The sequence below is a fragment of the Anoplopoma fimbria genome, chromosome 13 (assembly GCF_027596085.1).
Source record: "Anoplopoma fimbria isolate UVic2021 breed Golden Eagle Sablefish chromosome 13, Afim_UVic_2022, whole genome shotgun sequence".
Classification (NCBI taxonomy): domain Eukaryota; kingdom Metazoa; phylum Chordata; class Actinopteri; order Perciformes; family Anoplopomatidae; genus Anoplopoma; species Anoplopoma fimbria.
The window spans coordinates 13,835,611-13,858,564 of NC_072461.1; the positions used below are offsets into that span (position 1 = coordinate 13,835,611).

At 41.1% G+C, this 22,954-nt stretch overlaps 1 protein-coding gene across 1 annotated transcript in view; it reads left to right on the plus strand.

Annotated features, from left to right (window-relative positions):
- The first annotated feature begins 2,026 nt into the window (after positions 1–2,026).
- The window catches only part of LOC129101183 (protein crumbs homolog 1-like), a 32,121-nt gene continuing 11,193 nt past the window's right edge, over positions 2,027–22,954 (plus strand). Inside the window, exons 1-7 of the mRNA XM_054610860.1 lie at positions 2,027–2,096; positions 9,758–10,453; positions 12,171–12,366; positions 14,521–14,660; positions 16,705–16,890; positions 16,992–17,105; positions 21,476–22,432. Of these exons, the coding sequence (XP_054466835.1) occupies positions 2,027–2,096; positions 9,758–10,453; positions 12,171–12,366; positions 14,521–14,660; positions 16,705–16,890; positions 16,992–17,105; positions 21,476–22,432 (2,359 nt within the window). The remainder of the gene's footprint in view (positions 2,097–9,757; positions 10,454–12,170; positions 12,367–14,520; positions 14,661–16,704; positions 16,891–16,991; positions 17,106–21,475; positions 22,433–22,954) is intronic.

The window sequence follows — 22,954 nt, forward strand, 5'->3', positions numbered from 1 at the left end:
CAGTCACTGAGGAATGTGGAGCTGCTGTGACTCACTGCTTTACACATTTGAATGTTGCTTGTTGAACCCCCCCCACCCACACACACACACACACACACACCCACAAACCCCCCCACCCCGTCGCTGAGTGTTTAATTAAACTTTTTGGGATTGTTGTGAATGCAGCAGTTTGGAGTTAAGCCTGACGCTGGGATAAGGGCCTGGGGATGCAGTTGGGGGTGGGAGTGCGTGTGGGAGATGGAGTGGGGGTGAGTAAGGCATTGCTGGGTAAGCTCGCTCTACCCCTACTCCCAAAGGTGGGGGTGGAAGTTGAGTGGACTTGGGAGAAAAAATCCATTGATCCACAAATAGCACTTGAAAGCGTAAAATTAGAGTAAGTCATTGAAAATGTATTTTCGTTTAACTCCCTACAAAACGTAAAACTTCCTAAAAAATGCCAGGGAATCTCCTCCAAAATATGTCAGGAAAAACCATCTCGTGGTATATAAAAAATGTTGAGCCCTCCAGGTTTTACAAAAAACATCTTAAAGTAAAAAATACAAAATCATGATTTATAGTTATTACAGTTTATGTAAATTACGTTACTTGGTTAGTGGTCAAATCTCTATATATTCTAAAAGTACCAATCAAGATTGCTATTAGGGTGGAGGACAGTTGAATTAACCCTTTATTAAAGGTATGATAAGTCGGCACACTGTCAGTTGTTTTAAATACGGCATTCAAAGTCACCATTCCTCTACGAGCTAGAGAGAAAGAGAGAGAGACAGAGAGAAAGAGAGGGAACAGAAGAGAGAGAGAGAGAGAGAGTGACTGAGGAAAAAATGGGAGCGAGAGAAAGAGAGGGAGAGAGAGAGGAGAGAATAGGAGAGAGAGAGGGCGAGAGAGAGAAAGAGATAGAGAGAAGGGGAGAGAGAGAGAGAGGGGGGACAGAGAGATAGAGAGATAGAGAGAGAAAGACTTGTTAGAAGACCTAGCTGTGAGTCAGAGGAATAAAGGGTTATTTCCTGAAGTACCAGATAATCACATCTTCATCTCCTTACAAACCTGCAAGAAGGCCTGTATATCTTCACCGCCACACATTTCTAGTGGCTCGTTCAATTTGATTTGTAATTCATCTCTTATTTGATATATCTCAAATATTATTTCTCCACTAAATCATCTAATAGATATTTGGATTGATTTGGATTTTAATTTTAATTTTCAAGGCAAAATTTTGTACATATTTCTTTAAGCATCTTAAGTCATCAAAATAGAAAATGTTGAGAACTGAAACAATTAGTTGATTAATCGATTGCCATCAAGTTTTGATAATTATCGCTCTGCATCTTGAAATTTTATTGCAAAAGTTTTTTGTTTTTTTTCGTGTTATGATGTCAATAAACTGAATATCCTTTTTGTTTGGATTCGCAGCTACAGTATGATGACATCACCATGGACTCAGTAATTTCTGACATTTTACTGACAAAGCAATTCCTCTATTAATCAGGAACATAATCAGCCACTTGAAGTGATCATGACAAGTTATTAGTTGTAAGTTGCAGCCCTAAAAATATCAACGTGTATCTCTCTGACTGATTGGTGTCACTTTAAATTTAAATGCATGTGTGTGCAATGAGATGTTCCCAAAAACATGTCCATGCAAAAACAAACAAACAACGTAATTATGTAAATAATATCAGTAAAAATGATTGAGCGGTTTAGAGTGACCCAATCAGTGAGCCAGTGTTGAATGAGTCCAATCCAGTACTCCAGCTCAGGTCTTCCTCCCCTCACTCTCCACTGGGGTGATTACTCTGCTTTACTCCAGCCCAGCTTGGTCTCCAGAGAGACTCACACACACTCCAAAACACACATTCACGCACACTCAGACCAAGAGTCCCCCTGGTCAGGCATGTAGGTGCTGGAGCTCTCTCTCAGCAGCTAACTTGGAGCAGCCTGGATGGAGCTCTGCGGTGTGCTGTATGGAGAACCTGTGGCCTGACAGCATCGCTCTACACTGACTGAAACCTCAGCATCCCGTTTTACCATGGAGTTTGGAAGAGTTTGGTCCAGATACCAGAGGACGGTGCTGATCACCATGATGATGTTCAAACTGGGTAAGGCTTCAACCTGTCCAGTTTGCTACGACCGCAGCAATAATATCACATCACCTCAATAGACACGTGTGCCAAACATTTGAGAAAGAACTTTAAGGCACTTTTTAGAGGAAAAACGAACTAGTTACAATTCGATCCACAATTGTGACTCTATGCGTTGCTGGTGTGAAGGGTATAGTATGTGTGCTAGATTTCAATATGTGTGCACATGCATGGCCATGTATTGATATGTGTGTTTAGAGCCAATACAGGGCCATACTGGAGAAGTAAACGATGGTTTGCTAACCCTTTATTTTATGGTTCTGTACTTTTATCATTTCCATCAAGGTTCCTGGAACAAACCATGTTTCTCTAAATGTAAGCAACATATAACCAATAATCACTTCTAAATAATATGCTCTAATTAATTGATAGCGTTACCTGTCGGGTCTTTTAGTTGTGCACATCAGGTCAATCTTGCAGTTGCACAAATAGAGAAAAAAATAACAGGAGTAATAAAACTCCAATCATGATTGAACTATGATATATTTTACCTGTAATTAGTAGCAAATACCAAAGTTCTTTCCAGGAAACCTGCTGGGAAATTAATTGGAAATGATGCATCCATAAGATGAGGCTTTACTGGTAGTTTTCCTATTTATTAAGTAACATAATCAAAGATTGGTGTTAATTGCAAAGCAAGAAATCCATCTTTTAACATCCTCGTTTGATAAACACTATAGTGTAATTACAACTAATAATAATAATACAATTACAACTTGTTGTAATTACAACAAGTGCTGTAGTCAGTGATTCCTGTTTTTAATTTGTAGTTTGAGACATATCACCAATCACAACTCCATGGTTCTTAACTTGACAGGATCTAAGTAGCTTCCTTATGACTCCCTCACTATTGTGATGAATCTGGAGCTGGTACTGGGGTGTGTGTGTGTGTGTGTGTGTGTGTGTGTGTGTGTGTCTGAGTGTGTGTGTGTGTCTGTGTGTGTGTGTTGGGAGGGGGGTCATTGGTCGACCCCCAACTTTATGAAACCCTTTTGACCCATTTTTCCCGCGACCTTTGTGTGAAGCGTCTGAAGCTCGTTTAAACGGTGGTGGACCAGCAGCTGGGATTGGCTGATGGGTGCATTGTGGAAGATCACCATGGTAACGAGCTGAGCGTCCGGCTGCACAGCTACACAGCTTTTTTTTTGTCTTTGCTCTGAATGGAAGGAGGGATGGGTATTAAGGAGCACGGCGAGAGACCTGGCACTCTGAGCCCTTAAGGATTTAAAGCAAAAGACAGCAGCCAGAAGCAGAAACGGGACACAGAGTACATGTGATGATGAACAGGAGGTTAACAGGGATGTAAGATGCAGGGTTTGCCCAGTACGACTACAGACTTAACTTTAAAGAAAAGTTTAAAAAAGCATTTACACCAGTTTACTGAGAGGGAGCAGCTGAAAAAGTTGAGCAGGATAGGGATTTCAGTGGAAAAGGTCACACATAGGAAGGACGACCGCTTTAATGTAACTGTAATGTAAGACTGGACAACAGCACTTTAAGAAACCAGCAGAAGAAGCATCCTATTTGGACATCTTGAGGGCTGCCATCCCCAGATGATACACACGGAGGAGATAACCGCATTCTTGGCTTTTAAATTAAAAAATGTGACTAAGTCGAGGAGGATTTGATCCAATGAGGGTTAGGAACTGGTGCCCCAAGAAGTTGAAAAAAGTTTCAAAATCACTGGGAGGAGCAAGCTGAAAACTAACTTCCTATAAATTGCTCTTTTCTCTTAATACCAGAGTAAACACACAGTGAAGAGCTTCATGACTAGACCTATGACTAAGAAAACAAAGAAAACAAAACACATATTGGCCCGCAAACTACACCAAAAACCCTGTGTTAGAAATGTAGCAGTCTTTGCAGCAGATCACACAGGAGACAAAAGCATGTGCGTCTCTGACTCAGTGTGTAACTGTGACTGATTCAGAGAGGATTTGTGCATTCTCTTTGTATAAAGCAAAGCAACCACCTGCTGAGAAGCCTTTGGAGCACAAAGATGAACTGAGGCAGAGCTGCTAGTCTCTTGTGGTGATTCAATAAAATTCCTCTGAGCCCAACTTGTGCGTTAGACAGGGGCTTCCCATTCTCTGTGATACATAGCGTTGCTCCTTCCTCCGCCCTGCAGCCAGACTCTCTGTTGATTTTGGGTTGCTTTATTTGTGACTCGGGGTAAACCCCTTCTCTCCTGCTTTTTGCACTTGTCAAGAACGAAAAAGTCCTATCTCATTTAAGAGTTGCTTTATCTCATTAGAATTGGCTTTTTTTAAGACATGCAGAGACTCATAAAAAGTCTAAATTGTCTTATTAACATATGTCCTTTCAGCATAACATATACTTACTTTCATTAACTAAATTTCTCAGAATTTCTTGCGAGAATACTCCGCAAAAACAAAAAACTGCTATGTGTTTTGGGAGGTAACTCTGGTTAAGTTAAGACTGACGTTTTGCTTGGGGTGTTCCAATTTCAAAACGTTTGTTTTCCCAAATCAAAAACACATATGTCTAAGATAAGCGCTGGTAAAATAAGCTGAGTAGGGTGCATGAGCGAGAGAGGGAAGTGGATGAGTCCAACACCCAGCGATCTTTCACCCAGGAGTCATCTGTTTATTCGTCATGTGAAACCAGAAATCAACGCCAGGTACATGCGTACTTACCCTACCCAACTCTACTTCATTACCAACATTTCTGCAGTTATTTTAACCCAAACAATGATCTTTTCCAAAAACCTTACCAAGTAGTTTGTTGCCTAAACCTAACTGAGTTATTTCCGGTGAAGAAGTATATTTTGAATATACTGTAAGCATGAAACGAGCAGAAATTGACAGGTGTTGCAGGCTCTTGTGGGAAAAGACCAAAAAATTAGGAGTAACTTTTTGTTGGATATCATATGAATGACATTTGAATGAGGACACGTTGAAATAATCCAGAATAATATGTTGAATGCTCGAGTGACCCCTTTAAAAACTAGCTCCTCATACTGAAGTTGGAATTCATGCCTGTCCTACTTTTAGCCCAGAATTTCCTTTTTAGCACTGATACAAATATTTTGCATAATATATGTTTGTATTTCTTTTCAACATCACACATTTTTATAGGGATTATTTTACATATTTCTGCTCCAGAAGTGATAAATAAGCATTGACTGGAAGTTCACCCAGTCATCTTGACATCACACATCGGCTTGTGGAGTGCCCTTGAGTTTGACATTTTGGCTGTCACCATCTTTCCAGTCTGGATTTTTTTCTTTTGAGAAGGTGGAGCTAAGAATAACCGAACTCTGAATAAGACATTTTTAGGTGACCATAATGTTACAATTAACTTGAACACTGTGAAAGGGTTAAAGTTGTTACGAAATTGTTATACGAAATAAACATCTCAAACATCAAACTCCCAGACTGGACAATGCTGTGGTAGAGACCTGTCAATCACAAATGTATAATTACTGTAAATGAAGTTGGGGTTGATGTTCCTGAACCTGGGAAATGTCTCGCTCTGTTCATACTTAGATGAACAGCTTAACTTTTTTGGAATCAGGTTGGTTTTCCTGCTTTTCAATTGGTTTTAAGATTCATTTTAGAGTAAGATTTTTAAAAACCTGCAGATACATTTAATATAACAAGGAGTTGAAGCAATGTTAAACCACACCCTCTCTGAGGAGACTCTGGGAGGTCTCTGGAGAGCAGTTGATCCTGACAATCCTTCTGCCTGCTAACAGTCAGAGGCTCTGCTCTGCGTTATTGTTGAACTGAGATGCTGGTACCACTCAGTGCCAGGAATCACCTCGTCTGGCCATAACCATGATCTATGAAGTGCTCAGTAATGGGGGGAGGGGCTAGGAAGAGCTGTTATCAGCTCCCTGGAATGTGTGAAGGGTTGATTGGGTTTGGATGGAAGGGTGAAGAGTGAGGAGACCCTCACTGTCTCTGTCAGCCCGCTGTGAGATTACAGGCAGCGCAGGTTAAAGGGCATGGTTCTGACTGAGTTCAGATTTACATGCCAGTGCAGGAAAAGATCTTGGCCCTCTTTGACTAGGGAGGAGAAAAAGAACAACAATGCGGAAAAGTAAGTGGGAGCCAACAGAGGGAGGTAAAAGAGGGAGGTGATGCAAGACAGAGGAAATGACACTTCTGAAAAAGACATCACAGCTGGAGGTTGAGATAAGGAGGAAGAAACATGCTGAAATATACCACCTTTACCATCACACCTGGGTCAATTAACACTTTCTGTAGCATTTACGAGGGATTTACTGCATTAACATCCTTTACAGAAAAAAATAGTTTTCCTATTGCTGAGAAAACTTGGTTCTTAGAAAATAAATCACAGTATGCAATGTTATTGTCAATGTATGTTCACACTTCCAAATAAATTCATGTTGAATTCTCATCACTGTTCCATGTTCAGAAGTGTCACATGCTCTACAAACGCGTGTAGTAAAATGAAAGGCAAGATGGTGGTGCAGTACAGACGTAGCAGCTTTGTGCTTCTCACCGCCTCGTGTTGTTTTCTAAAGGCTGTGACACTGATCTCAGACCTGTTCTTAGTCTGATGAGACTGATGTGCTGCCACACTGCACCTGTACTGGACTGATGCTGCTGCTGCTGCTGATGGTTACACAGTGGTTAGTTGTATTCTATCATGTATTGTTCTCATATTGCTTATATTTTTGTACTGATTCAGATTCAGCCTTTTTTATTGCTAATATTTATACAGATATCATGCCATATGTATCACTTATAAATATGTGTGATGTATTTTAATACAATGCATCCCCATTTGAGGTTGAGGCTACTGCAGTTGTATTATTCTTGCACAATGACAATAAAGTTCTTGAATTGAATTGTGTATAAAAAGCCACACCTACATGTGTGGGCTGCAGGGAGAACTGCAGGGAATCTGTTATACTGAGAGAAAGATCATTTTCAACAGTATGCTCATTTTCTTATTGGTGACCTGTTGACAATCCAATCTAAGTGGGTAGATATGGAGTCCCGAGTGTGCCACTGGAATAATCATTTTCTATGCTACAGGAAAACAGCTGGCCAGTATTGGCTTGTCAGTTGGTTGGTCCACCACTTTGGCCCAAACCTGCAAAACAATAACATGTGAACATTGTGAATGTGAACATTTTAGCATGGAGATGTTAGCATTAAGCTCAGAGTTACACTGTGCCTAACGACTGATGTGACTGTGGACTGGACTAATGTGACTGGAAAGTTACAGAGTTATAGAACTTTTCGATGCAGCCGCCCTAATCCGATGTCTGACAGAGTACACACACACAATACTCAAAGAGAGGCTAAGGTGGCTGTAGACTCCTGTATGTCTTTATAACAAAGAGAGCTGTTTCTAAATTTAAATTTAAAACAAAAACAAACCCTTAAAAGGGTTGATTAAGAAATTGATTAAGTCATTGCTAATTTTACAAAAAAAGACTACAATTATTCCAGGGGCACATGTTGTACTCTAAGGTAACCTCTTTCAGAATCGTTGGTCTATTTGCAGTCATCACAAATTCACTAAATAGGGTCTGATTGCTCCTCCTGCACCTCATTCTGACAGTGTAGACATCAGTTTACAGGTTATTTACACTATGCAGGTCGCTTTTTACCAGAACAGAAGAAGAACAGCTGTTGTCTGGATCTATCAGAAATGGAAAGCAACCACATGGTAGGAGGAGATGTGAGAGACTGTTGTGAGGAGGAAGACTTGATGTTAGAGCTGATGAAGGTGATCACAGATGCATGTGAGAGGAACTGGGGGCGTTAAAGTGGAGGCAGTGGGAAATGAGAGATGTAGGTGATACACATTGTTACTGGGATGTTTTTGTTGAGGACTGGCTAGCAGAGGTACACATTGTTGATGATTTTACCCAAAGCCCCCTATCATTCCATGCATTTCTTATTACAGGTGCTTATGGTGCAAATCTAGCACCTTGTATTGAGACACAGTGGGGAAAAGGTCAGACTTGGCCTGGTGGACACACAAAGTGGAGAGAGATGAATTTCATAGCCAGACTATTTAACTTTTGAAAACAATAACTGACACAATCTACCTCTTCCAATTGAAAAACTGAATTTATAATCGATAAAATCCACCCTTAGTCAATACACTCAGGGGTTTTGCTGCTACAGCATTACTTGATCTGGTATGAGCATTAGCTAATGGTGTCTTAAAGGGCCAGCATCTAGCACTTTGGGGTTTATTGGCAGAGATGGACTTAATATTCATTACAATGTTTTCATTAGTGTATAATCATCTGTAACTACAAATCAATGTGTTTTCATTAGCTAAGAATTAGCCCTTATATCTACATAGGGAACAAGTCCTCTTCACACAGTCCACCATGTAGCACCCCATGTTTCTACAGTAGTCCAGAATTGACAACACTTGCTCTGGTGAGAGCCTTTCGTGCTTTTACGTTACCTCAAGGCCACCGTAGTTCTCTACACGCTTGAGAAACTGCCATAAGGTGTCCCGCAGAGTGTTAAACTGTGGTACAGCCAGCCGCCGTCTGACTTCTGTTGCTCCCAAAGTAGAGTTATTATGGTATGGATGGTTTCTGAGCGAGGCCAACAGGGTTACCATGGTTTTGACCTTGACTCACATTACGCCAGTCTTGTAAAGGGAGAAGTGAGCAGAGAGGTAATTGGTTAGTTGTGATCTGGAACCACAACTTTAGATGGCACCAAATTCTACACACTAAACCTTTAAGTAAACAGGTCATACCCCTCCAGAAAGTATGTTATACTCCTGCTCGTCGCCAATTCTCTCTCAACCGAATCACCTTATAATGATGTCTTAATTATCAGATACCTTCAGTACAAAGTTGACATTATGTTGTGGGGCAGCTCCTCGTTCATCCTTGGGAGACCATCAGGTGTTAAGTCAGATCCATATTTCTTGGTTGCACAATTGTTGGTTATATCAAATGGTCAGATAATTGGGAATCATAGGCAGCATGAACATCATTTTTGATTAGAGTTGTAATACACCACTGTATAATCCAGAGGATAATGCAGCTAAAGGTCATAAAGAAAAGGCAGTGTACTCTGTTTGCCAACAGGTTTTCATTTCACTTACAGAATATTGAAGTACTCATTCAACGCTGTGTAACTTCAAAGCAGGCTTTTTAAGTAAGTCCCATTTTATATTCATGGGGACATTTTGATTCAACAAAATGTAAAGACGTAATCTGTGAGTTTATGCTTTTTTTTGGAGATAAGCGCTCACACTAGTTTGGTGTTTTAGTAGTACTTTAGTGAGTACTTAATTAAGGTCGCTTGTCAATTAAAAGGTGTACCGTGATCTTTTAAAGGCACTCTTGTGTTTACCATTGTTGCTAACATCATGTCAGTCCATTTACCATTTACTATCATCATCATCACCTTTGTGTGGCAGACGGGAGTCAAGAGGCTATTTGCATAGCCAAATGGGGCTTCAACATGAATTCAATTTGGGGTTGACAAAAGTAAATAAGCAATATTCAAATGTTTGGTAGAAGGATACTACCTCTCTCCATCCCTGTTTAGGAATTAGTCTTGTGAGAAAGACAGATTTTATTTAAAGAAAAGTGTTTCGTATTGCATCTTTAATTGCAATTTTGTCTTCCATTCCAGGCTTACTGTGCACAGCTGCAGCAGACGCCTGTTTGTCATCTCCCTGCAACAATAATGCCACATGTGTTGACCACCTGGGTCACTATGTGTGCCTTTGCCCCAAAGGACCAATATGGTACATGGGCAAAAACTGTGACGAGCTGTATGACGCCTGCATCAAGGCACCTTGTACCAACTGTACCAGCATACCTGGGACTGATGAGTTCACCTGCCACTGTCCGGACGGCTTCACAGGGCTCAACTGCACTCAGGATGTAGATGAATGTCAGAGCAACCCCTGCGAAGGTATCCAGTCCCATTGTGTCAATGGAGTCAATGGCTATTCCTGCCACTGCCCCCTGGGACTGGGAGGGGAGGACTGCCAGAATAACGTTACCACTTGTTCAGACATAACATGCCAGAATGCTGGCACCTGTACGGATGTCCCTGACATTGGGCACAGGTGCCAGTGTGCTGCTGGTTACCAAGGGAGGAACTGTGAGGAGAACATAGATGAATGCCAGTCTGAGCCCTGTCAGAATGGAGCCATCTGTAAAGACGGGGTTAACACCTACCAGTGTTTCTGTGTGCCTGGATTTCAAGGCTACCACTGCGACTTGGACATCAACGAGTGTGCTTCCCAACCCTGTCAATACAATGGCACATGTCTGGATGAGGTGGATCACTACAGGTGTGACTGCGCTCCAGGCTTCAAAGGTAAGCTACTTTTTTAGTAATCTGGGTTAAGATTGGCTGGGATATTGAAATCAGGAATTCATGTTAAGGATCAGAGATTCTTGTTAAAAATCTGACATTTGATATGAATATATTTGACCATTAAACAACTATCCAGCTCTGCTGCATAGACTCTCATTAATGGTTTCAGATGTTCTCCATGTTCAGACTGGTTTAGTGGATCTGGAGCTCGTCCTGGTTAAATGTTGTGTAATAGTGGTACTCGTTACCCAGAGAGGTTGGAAGGAGATATAGGATTCTTAAATGTTACGTTTCTACGTGAAAACCGTGGAGCTAGCATTAGCAGAGTAGGTTAGTACATAAAACAGTGTTAGCTCTTCTATGCTACGCTAGCTACTGAAGGATTACTGAATGTATACACAATTTTGACAGTGAATAAAGAGAAACAGTGTTGTTCCTCAATTTCATTGTCTTGTCTGGATCACAGGTGATGTGGACGTTCACTTTTACACTTTAGCTTCTATCTTTAACTTTTAAACTTGTTTTCATCCTGTTTATATCCTTCAAACAGATAAAGTACACCCTTCTGTCTGCTTCTGTCTGTAATAGCATTTGAGTTTTTCCCAAAATGACACATTATTTATTAATTGATTGCCGTTAGTGACAGCTTTACGGAGTAGCAGTGGGGGAGGGGCTTAGCTTAGGGTCAATTATGAGAAACAGTAGTATTTTACATTTAAACGCAAGGCTGGAATACCAAGAGGGTAAACATGGCCACAGAACCCAAGGCCTGTGACCCTCAGGGGTTGGGTTAAAAGGCCATTTCAATGTGTGCAAATCAATTTGCGTTAATTTTGTCGATTTGATTAAAAACCAAATTCAGTGCATATTACTTCATAAATGTGTGTACAATCTAATTGATAATACTAACTGAGACGCAACAAAACCTGTGGTAAGATAGTGCTCAAGAGTCAGGGTTATGCTTGTATTTGTCATTTCAACTTTGAATTGGGTCCATATTGGACGTTTCAGTGCCAATAAGAATGTTCAGTGCAAATACAGGAAGTAGTGTGGCCTTTAGGGAAAGGCAGGAAGTAAGAGTATGTAGGCCAGGGTGGTGGATAAGTGTGTAGCACATTTGACCAGCGTGCATCTCTTGTCAGATGCCTTAATTTATGCTTCCCTTAATTTTTTTACTATAACCACAGTCTATTCCATAGCTATACTTAATTTACCATGACCACTATATTTCCCTTAACTTAACCATACTGTTGTTTAGTTGTTCCAAATTGAAACGCAAATCTTCCGATTGGAAAATGCTCAACTTCTGATCTACAGCCAGACTTTTATGGTAGCCATTCTTTTATCTAGTAATTTGTGGCCGCATTCAATGGCAACACTGAGTATGTGTTGTCACTGAATCAGCCCACCTGATTCAGTTGAAAATAATTAAATTCTTTGGTGTAGATTTTATTTTAGTCAGTACAGAAATATGCTTAAATGTTTTCATCTTTGCCTACAGAGTAAGATGGGTTGAGTTTTATACCAGTAACTATATGAACAGTAGTTGCATGGCTCTGTTTAAGTAGCATTAGTCTGTGTTGCTGTAGTCCGTCAGCAGTGGAGCTCTTGGCAGCCTCAGTGTTATTGTGTTGTATCTGTACCTGTGCTAAGATAATTAGGTACGTTGCCAATCTCAGTCCTTGGCCCGCTGCCATCCCCGCTCTGTGCCCTGCAGGGATTAATTGCGAGGTGGAGATCGATGAGTGCGAGGTGCTTCCTTGCCAGAACGGCGCCACCTGCCAAGACCACGTCGCCACATACACGTGTGAGTGCATGGCCGGTTTCCAGGGCCAAGACTGTGAGGTCAACATTGATGAATGTGCCAGCATTCCCTGTTGGAATCAGGGCAACTGCATAGATGGGGTCAACAGGTAGGATCACATTCAAACACATGGTAACACTGTCTGCACACACACACATACAATTTTACTATAGTTACAATGATTTGGGTTTTTGAAATGCAATATAGTTGAGAACAGCGTGGTCGACCACCAATACATACACATAGACCTAAGTAAATGTAAGTAGAATCCCAATTTAGCTATAAATGAGGTCTGACCAACAGACCAATGATGTTTGAGTTTTCATGTAACAAGATGAAGACCTATACTGGTGACAGATTCGTCAGCAGGTGGGATGTTAATTATGATTTTATATTAGAAAGAAGAAGGAGCTAGTGGCCTTTGAAAAAAATGTCAAAAGATGAAATGAGCTTTTTTCATCATAAATCTGTAGGCAAATGAAAATGATTTAACTTTTTAAAAGATTTCTCTTTGTAAGGTTTAGTGGTGAAAAATGTCGGGTGAACAGTTAAGGATGCAGTTTCTCTATAAAACAGTTACAAGGTCTAATGCACAGCTGTGAAATGTATAGAGGACATTTGTGATTAACTTTGCATTCTGAGATGTGTGTTTGTGTGACATTTTTATTGGTCCTATGTCCAGCTGCACCTATGGTGGCCTTTTATTCATTGATCTATCAATTGTCTTGACATTGTTTTTGAAATTCTGGCTGTTCCACTGAAATATGTGTCTGTTTGTGTACTGGTATTAGTACTGGTGTTAGTACTGGTGTAAGTACTGGTGCTAGTACTGGTATAAGTACTGGTATTAGTACTGGTGTTAGTACTGGTGTAAGTACTGGTGCTAGTACTGGTATAAGTACTGGTGTTAGTACTGGTGCTAGTACTGGTGTTAGTACTGGGTTTAGTACTGGTGTTAGTACTGGTGAAAGTACTGGTGCTAGTACTGGTATTAGTACTGTTTTTTGTACTGATGTTAGTACTGGTGCTAGTTATGGTGTTAGTACTGGTATAAGTACTGGTATATAAGTACTGGTGTTAGTACTGGTGTTAGTACTGGTATTAGTACTGGTGTAAGTACTGGTGCTAGTACCAGTGTTAGTACTGGTTTTAGTAAGTGCTAGTACTGGTATTGATAGTGGTTTTAGTACTGGTACTGGTGTTAGTACTGGTTTTACTACTGTGGATGTTGAAAGTTCTCTAATCACCGAAGATCAAAATGCAGTGAAAGTGGTTAACAAGTTGTCTCTAGAGCAGAAGTCTGGTAAAAGGTGTCACTCTACAACCACACAGAAACTAAACAATAAACAAATATTAGATGAAACTTGTCACCGTGTTTCTTATGATGATTTGGTTTAAAGTCAAGGTCTTCTCTGTGCGTTTTCAGAATGAAGCTTCCATTAATCTTTATCTTCATGTTAGAGTAGTTTTTTTCTGCCATGCAATCCAGAATTATGCATTTGATGAGACTTTTATGGAATCTGATCAAATGCTTAATTATATCAAGGTTACAATCATACATTAAGTTAGACTGGAGGTAGTATGTGATTATAGTGTGAATACTATTTCTATATGACTACACTCAGCCTTTCTCTGTGATCATATTGTTAGTGTGTTGTGACAGCCTGAGGCTGCATGGCAGACATTAAAGTTGACCAGGGATAAGAATTAATCCACTTACTGTCGGCCATTGTGATGAGTCATTAGACGGATAGAGGTGCTGAGAATACCAGGTAGAAACGCTGATTAGAGCAGGACAGAGTGAGGACGCTGTATTTAACACTTATGAACAAGAAAACTGATGTAAAATGGTCTGTAAAACCGGAGATCATAGAGCAGGTTTGGACAGAAGATGAATTGGTCAGAGGCCACCCAGCTGATTATCAGTTTACCATTTCTGTGGAGCTTTTCAGATTTATTTTCACGAGTGCCACAACATTCTCCTCTGTCTATTTAAAATATCTTTAAATACGATTCTAATATCTTTAAATATTGAAAGAGAGACTGTAACTTTTGAAAGAATAATTTGTACATTCTCGCTGTGATAAATAATAATAAGAATTCATGAGAAACAACACACCCCTGCTCATTTCAACACACTGAGGGGGTATGTTACTTGGTCCTGTATTGGCCACTAGTGGCCACAGTGGCCCAAAAAATGAAATAGCTTGCATTCCTTTTCTTCACTATAAATCCCTTTTGACTTGAATTGTCTCTCCTGCAGCTATGAGTGTGACTGTGAGGGCACCGGCTTTGTAGGCGACCACTGTGATCAGGATATTCTTGAATGTGCGTCCGACCCTTGCCAGCATGGAGCCACCTGTTTGGAGAGGATCAACTACTACAAGTGTCTCTGCTGGCCAGGTACACCATCACTCTGTGCACCAGCTCTACACCTGTTATCACCCACAGTTCAGTGCACGTTATCATACTGTTATATGAGCCATTACACTCAACACAACATCATCACAGTGTGAACAATGTGTTGAGAAGTTTACAAAGTACTACTCAGTTTTCAAAGTGAACGAAGGAGCTGGATGATCTGACCCTTAAGTTTAGAGCACAAGACGGGGCTGAAGAGAGGGCTGTGCTTTGCAACATGCAGCATTTATGCTAGAGCTTTAGAAACACAGCAGATTGAAATCCTTCATTCTGTGATGGATTATGAAAAGTAATACATGAGCTCACTGAGAGAGAGAGAGAGAGAGAGAGAGAGAGAGAGAGAGAGAGAGAGAGAGAGAGAGAGAGAGAGAGAGAGAGAGAGGTGCATGTCATAATTGTGTTTTATGTGCAGATTTTGTAGGTGGATTTAAAGACCTAAAGACTAGGTTCAGACTTTTCACACAATAGTCACATATCATGTATTGTATGCTGGCAGAGCTTTTATGCTGCAATCCATTGTCCTTGGAACTTGAAATAAAAACAACCTCCGTCACTGAAAAGTGCAATGGAGTTTTCATTCAACCCGCGTTGTGGCGGCTGTGGTTGAGAGGTGGAGCGGGTTGTCTTCAAATCAGAGATCAGAGTATGAATATGTTTGAATTGGTGAATAACAACATGTAGTGTAATGCGTTTTCAGTGGTATGAAGACTAAAGGGGCGCTACACAAATGCAAGTCCATTTACCATTTGTGTTGTAAATTGTGCTCTCACTTTTACATTCAGTAGATTTGTGCTCCTTGCAAGCATGTGGTACGAGTCTGCTCCTCCCGTCTCTTTTGTTCCTGAGGATCATTCAAATGTTTTAAATAAGATGATTACAAATATTCCAGTCCCTCTTGTTTATTTTCTCTGCTCTGTAGTTGCTAATTTAAAGATGATTACTTTATACACTTTTATGTTTCCAGAGGAGAGGCACTGGTACACATTTAGATTGGAAGTTGAGTATACCGACCGGTTGGTTCGCAATCTGCAACCTGAGTCCTACACACTAGCCATTTACAGAATCGGCTCGTTCTGACGACATGCACGTTTTCAGCTTGCTTTATTCAGACATATTCAGGCAAAATGTTTATCATGCACTGATCACTTATGAAATTTGTGTCTATTTTGCTTCATGTTTTCTTTCAGACTAGAAATACAAATGTAGGTGTTTATTTTACTACTTGGTCTGTTTGCTTCTGCAGAATTCTCTTAAATTCACCAACAGTAAGCATTATTTGATGCTTCATTTGAATATTTAAATATAACTTTTCATAGACTTTGTTATACAAAAAAATAATAATGTTTATGTAAGTAATCAACTGGGAAAGTTAAATTCTTTACCCTATTCACCTGTAGTGTCTTCAAAATGTATGTCAAGGCCGTTTTCTCTAAATGAGTTTTTTCTCTGACTCTGAGCCAGGAATCTCCTTCAGTAGCTCTTACATACACCAAACTTTAAAGTTTTATCTATATTCTAAAGGTTTTTACAGAGGGGCTTGTTCATATATATCAAACATAGTCTGATTTATACAACATTGTATTACTAAAAACATGTAATTATTATGTCTGTTGACAGTATTTATATTTATTATTCTGTTTTATGGAGTGACACAAAGAGATATCTCAAACTCTCTCTGTAAAAACCTTTGAATCTAATATGTCACCAAAATGACACAATCATTTTGAACCTGGCTTTATGTGGCATTGTAACTGGCAATGTTCACATTTCTGTTATTTATGCAAATATGTAAAGATTTTATAAGATCTCGTCTACATATTTAAACATAAAATCTCAGAAAACTAGTAATAAAAAAATAATTGCATTTATATGAGTAATCAAAGGGGAAGTTTCAAGGTGATATTTATTATTTTCATTTATTATTTAAAGTTTTACAGCACCTGTAGCGTCTCCAGTTAACGTACTTATGGGCATGTGAGTATTGTATTGACTCATCCTTTAAACATTTGTATTGATGGGTGTCCAGGTTATGATGGAGAGAACTGCCAGTTGGATATGGATGAGTGTGAGCAGCAGCCCTGTGAAAACGGGGGCGAGTGTTTCCAGCGCTCTGATATCCTGAACTACGGTGCGCTACCTGAATTCAGCAAAGCCAATTTCAGCTATGAAGAGGCAGCCGGGTTCATCTGCCGCTGTCTGCCAGGATTCACTGGTAAGCTAGTTATAAAGCCTGTTGTTTCCGCTGTTTGGCCTTATTAACTCACAATGAAGTGATGAGGATATATGAATGTCATTAATGTGTTCCGTTGGCAGGAGACAGCTGCTCAGTCAATGTGGACGAATGTGAGTCTTCTCCGTGTCAGCATGGAGGAACCTGTCAGGATCTGGTCAGCTCTTATCAATGTGTGTGTCCAGACGGCTTCACAGGTAGGAGAAACCTCTTATCTGCTCGTCTACTCTTATCTCCTAACTAAAGTGAATTGCTCTTCCTCCAGAGACTCCCCACAGAGTAGTGTCCTGTCCCTGTCCCTGTTCATCCTCACTGCCTCACTGTGAGCGTGTTTAGCTGAGAAGTTCCGACAAACATCACTTTAACAGGTTGTTGTTAAGATGAACCTCGGGGCCAGATCAGTATCATAATGGATGAATGCACACAGAAGGATTCACAAATGTATATCAAGATTTATAAATATTAAATCATACCCTTGTGGGTGCAAGCTCATGTAAAAAAGCAGGAAATCTATTTGTCTACAGATAAATCCCTGTTAAAAAAAATACATTTGTGAAGACCAAACCCAAACTGTAGTTCAACAGTAACTTAGCATCTCCCTTGGAACACATATCATTCTATTCTATTATTTAAAACAAAAACTATTTGTGTGCATCAGAAATATATTTGTGAACCATATATTTTCATATATGTATTTTTTTTTTCATTTATAAAGAAAGATAACTATTTTCGTGTTAATTGAAAAAAAAATGTCTGTGAAAAGAGTCATTTACAGGGCTGCACGGTGGTGTGGTGGCTAGCACTGTCGATTCACAGCAGGAGGGGCCTGGGTTCAATTCCCGGGCTAGATGGCCTTCTGTGTGGAGTTTGCATCTTCACCCCGTGTCAACAAGGGTTCTCTCCGGGTTCTCCGGCTTCGTCACACAGTCCAAAGACATGCAGCTTAGGTTAATTGAAGACTCTAAAGGTGTGGATGTGAGTGTGAATGGTTGTCTGTCTCTATGTGTCAGCCCTGTGATAGTCTGGAGACCTGTCCATGTGAACCCTGCCTTCTACCAATGTCAGCTGGGATCGGCTCCCCGCGACCCTGACCAGGATAAGCGGTTTTAAGATAATGGATGGATGGAGTCATTTATATATAAATCCTGATAGACTTTTTGAATACCTCTTAGGTGTTCATTCATTATGATGACCACTTGGTCAATAATACTGAGACCACATGTGAGAAGAACTGTGTCCTGACAGCACTACGTAATAATTCTAAGCAGGTTATGAGTCTGTTGTGTTTCACACTGGAAACGTAACCAAACAAAGCCTACTGAAAATGGTCAGTAAGAATACTATTAACAAAGGAAGTGGAGGAGCCTCTCATAGCTGGAAAATTGTAATGAATTTCAGGTGGTGAGTAGACAGAGACATCTTGACATTAGAAAAGAAGTGTGAAGCTTGCTGGTAAAATCCATAGTAGTGGTCATTTGACAAGTCCTCCTTGTCAAATGACCATTTTGGCAAGGCCTTTGTCCTTTTTAACAAAACACCTATCTCTGGTAAAAGACACAGGGTTCTGAAATGTTTCTAAGGTGTTTGTTATTAGATCATTAAAAGTGATTATTCAATCAACAGAAGTTTCATCAACAACAATCTCTTGAATTATTTCCGATGGTATTATTCTTTTATTGCAGATTTTTTTTATAGATTATAGCACCAGAGACTCAGATAGATCAATAGTGAAAATGACCATGCTACATTCAAACAGCGGTGCTTGTCTTTCCTCACACAGACATCTTATTTCATTTTGTTGGACTTTTAGATTCTGTTCATGGCACGTTGAAATCTCTTTTAAAGTAATAACAAGTGATGGGTTGATAGTAATCATGTTTTTTGTGTAAAAAGAACTTCCCTATGGCGGACAAGACTGACTGTCCTCAGTAGACAGTGTCAGCCAACAACCTTCACACCAAGTCTACAGCTCTCCTTGGCCATACAATAAAGGGTTAATCTTCCTCCTGCTGATCATTCCTCATGGCCAGCCAAGGTATTAATTCCCCATTAGTGGAGATTTGTCCCTGCATCACTCAGAACAGGAAGAACAGCACCAAAAACTGACCTTGAAATGCACAATCTGGATTTAGAAGTTAGGAATTCAGCCAGACGCTCTCATCAACAAACTGAGAGGCTAATTTAATCCACTAACGGTAACATGCGATGGGGAGGCCACAACAGAGCAGAGATAGGAGGGCAGAGGGGGCATATGGTATGGAGGAGCAGAAAACAACAAAGCCAATAAAAGGTGCCATATGTCAGGCGTCCACCCTGGGTATTAAACGGGGGTCTCCTATGATATTTGTCAGGGGGAGGGGAGATTACAGAAAAGCTTCTTAGGAGCCTAATTAAAGCCTGATGGAAAAAAAAGACGATGAAAAACCTTGTGAGCAAAACAAGGGCCTTTTTCCAAATGATCAGCGCTTCATTTTTCTGGAATGCTAACTGTAAACTTCACTCTTGTGCAACAGCAGGCAAAGAGGGAAACTCCATGTGGCTCAAAAACATGATCCTGTTAACTTTGAATGGCACATGTGCAAGAGGTTGACTTTCCTCATGCATGAGGGGGTCGTCACTGTAACTGACCGTTAAGATGGTGGAGATGAACCCTCCTCAGTGGACTTGGGCCATGCTTATAGTTTTTGAAAGCTGATGAAGGGCATTTGGATTACAATGTCTGTGTAAGGGTTATCAATTTTGTCATGTATTATGAGTAATGAGTTTCACTATGTGGCTTACTTAGGTTGGCTCATCACGTTGTGAGCAACAGGTGTAAGCTTTTAAAGCTTGATTTAGTCAATTAAAGATCATATGACAATTATGAGTTACAAGCATTACTCATATCTGAATCTCCAGACTTTCACCTCTTAGCTCTTTTTATTGTCAATATATTTTAAACCCAATGCATTTGCTGGTTCTCTTAGAAGGTTACTTTTAAATGTCTTTCAAAGTCCTTTGAAAAATTAATTTATATCACCAGAACTGGTAATAATGTGACTATTGCCTCAATGGAATAGAATGAAGACAGGGAGGATACATGTAAGAATAGTTTGACTAAAGCACATTCTGTCTCAGATTTTTTTGTAAAATTAAACATATAATTCAAACATAACATTTAACCAAAAATTAAATCTAAAACTTTCCAACCGTTATTTAATAATTCACTGACAGAATTATTGGCAATAAATCCAATGTGCTAAAATCAGACACAATGGTTGAATAGACTGATAAACTGCTATGCAAACGTTAATACAAGTTCAACATGGGCTCCATGTAACGGTCCAGACGTGCTCACGCCTGAAACCTTGAACCTGCAGCACCTCCTGCAGGTCTATTCTAGCAGCTCTAGTTGGCATCCACAGGCCAGCACATGGAGCAGGGAGGGGATTCAGCACTGCATTCCTCACGTCAAACACTGACAGGAGCCAGCTGGAGGCTGGAGGCTTACCGCTCTGCATGGGCTGGGCTGCAGACAAGAGAGGAGCCGGGGGAGTGAGGGAGGGATTCAGGGAGGAATGGAGGAGGGAGAAAGAGAGGGAGGTAAAGAAAAGGTGGGCAGGGCTGCCCTCTAATCACTTCTGCCTGTCTGCATAGTACAGAGTGGAGGAGTGGAAGCATTTCTGTTTTGTAAGCCAAAGAGCGAGAGAGAGAGAGAGAGAGAGAGAGAGAGAGAGAGAGAGAGAGAGAGAGAGAGAGAGAGAGGTTGTGTCACTTCTGTCATCCAGCAGTGTGAGGAGTGTGTTGGTGGTTGACTCAGTGGATCATGGGGGGAAGCAGGTTGATGCTGCTGCTGCTCTGCTGCTGCTGTGGGCTCTGGGGGCTGACAGGTACAGTGTGGTACAGCACTTTAATTCTACATTAACAAAAAAGTTGCTTGCTTGTGTATCTGGGTGGAGTCCTGGCACAGAGAGGACGGACAGCTTAAGGGTTCCTTTGGTGTAGAGTATGTTAAAGGACTATGTTAATGCAAGTTGACTGCTGCTGCCAAGGATTAATGTTGAATGCAGCTTGATTAGGTGGCTGTGACTACTGAAACCAGGCAGGTAGACTGGAATTCTGGCACAGGGTGTGTGTGTAGGTGTGTGTGTGTGTGTTTGTGAGTGTGGCACAAGATTGTCTGACAAGCCTGTAGTTCATTATTTCGATGTCTAGCTGATACAATCAGTAGGACAGACACTGTTTTAATTGTTTTAGGGAAATCTGTGCAAATATATTTCTTCTCTAATTGTGCAATTAATGTTTTTTCCTCCCATCATGACACTAATGGAAAAATTCATGTATGCCTCGACCAAACCTGGCTGTTCATCTGTATGCGTGTACGCTAAGCTCTGTATCTAATTACGTCATTTACTGTACGGTGTTTGACTTTCCAGGCTCCCTTTACATTCCCCCTGATTAAATAACAACATTTATGTGGTTAAATAATTAGAAAATATGACTTCAAATACAATCCATGTGAAGGATGTGTTGCATCAGTGTTGTTAAAGGAAGTAGTTGCACTAAACGTGAGTGTCTCTCCATGCAGGCGTACACTGTGAGGTGGACATCAACGAATGTGACAGCGATCCCTGCAAGAATGGCGCCACGTGTGAAGATGCTGCCAACTCCTATAGGTGTCACTGCCCCGAGCAAGAGCCGGGCATGGAGCCTTGGGGTGGGCGAGACTGTGACGTCGGCCTGGTCGGCTGCCAGCAGCACCAGTGTCAACACCAAGCAGGTTGCATCCCCGTGCTGACCGATGATGGAGAGCACAGCTACACCTGCCTGTGTCCCCCTGGCTGGACTGGAGAACGTTGCAATACCTCCACCACCTTTTCCTTCAACTCTGAGGGCTACGTCCACATGCAGCTGCCTGTTTCCAAAAACAGGACGAAACGAGAAACCAAGGACCAAGACAATCACGGGCTCCACATGCAGCTCCGATTCAAGAGCACTCTGGCCGACATGGTGCTTTACTACCGGGGCACCACGGAGCGCTTCGTCTCCCTGGAGCTTGTTGGAGGCTACCTTCAGGCCAGGGTGAAGTCAGGGAAGGTACTGCAGGTAATTTACCCTGGCCTAGTCAATGATGGTGAGTGGTACCAGGCCACTGTGACAATGGATGAGAGGCTGGTTCTGGTTGTAAAAGGACCCGGCTGTGAGGAAGACTGCTTGGTGAAAAATGAGGGCTACAACCATCTGATCTTCCTCCAGCTCAGCTCCTTTCAACAGCTGTATGTTGGAGGGGCACCGCAGGAATATTTAGCCCAGACGTCCAGCGGCAGGGGGTTCATTGGCTGCATGGAAGACCTTCAAGTTGACCACAAGCTGCTTCTGCCTCAGGACCTCATCAGAGAGGAGAACCAGGGCTTGGAATTAGGATGCAGTAAAAAAGATTGGTGTCAAGATGACCCATGCATGCAACGTGGGCAGTGTGTGGACATGTGGGTCCGTCCCAGCTGTCAGTGTCATCGGCCCTACTATGGAGACAGCTGTGAGAAAGGTGAGAGTGCTTACGTACCTCATAGGTTGGCATCGTTGACTTTCAAACATTTCAATTTTCCACTGGATAGAGTAATTTGTGGCTGGCGATCAGAGCGCGGTTCTCCAGGACTATGTGTAGGAGGAACTGTAGGAATACTTCTGTAGGTGGGATTCTTTTGTATCCCACTCAAAGTTTTGGGGAGGATATGACACATCAAAGTGTATGAATTAAATATAATCTCCCTCCTAACGAGCACTCAACAAACACTTTGTCTGGGCAAAGCTGCCTATATCAAAGTCAGAGTTTCTTTAGCTCCTCCACTGTGTAATAGAGTTAGCTCTTACTGCTGTTTGGAGCTGCTATCATGCCAATGTGCATGATGTGTTAAATAAGTTCTCCAGCAAACTAGTATTGCACTGGCATAAAGATGACAAACAAAGAATGGTAATTCAAAGTGTTTTATATAAAAAAAATCCAATCAATGCAGTGCAAGTCAAGATATCCTGACAGGGGCACGGAATAATCCACTGCTCATGATGC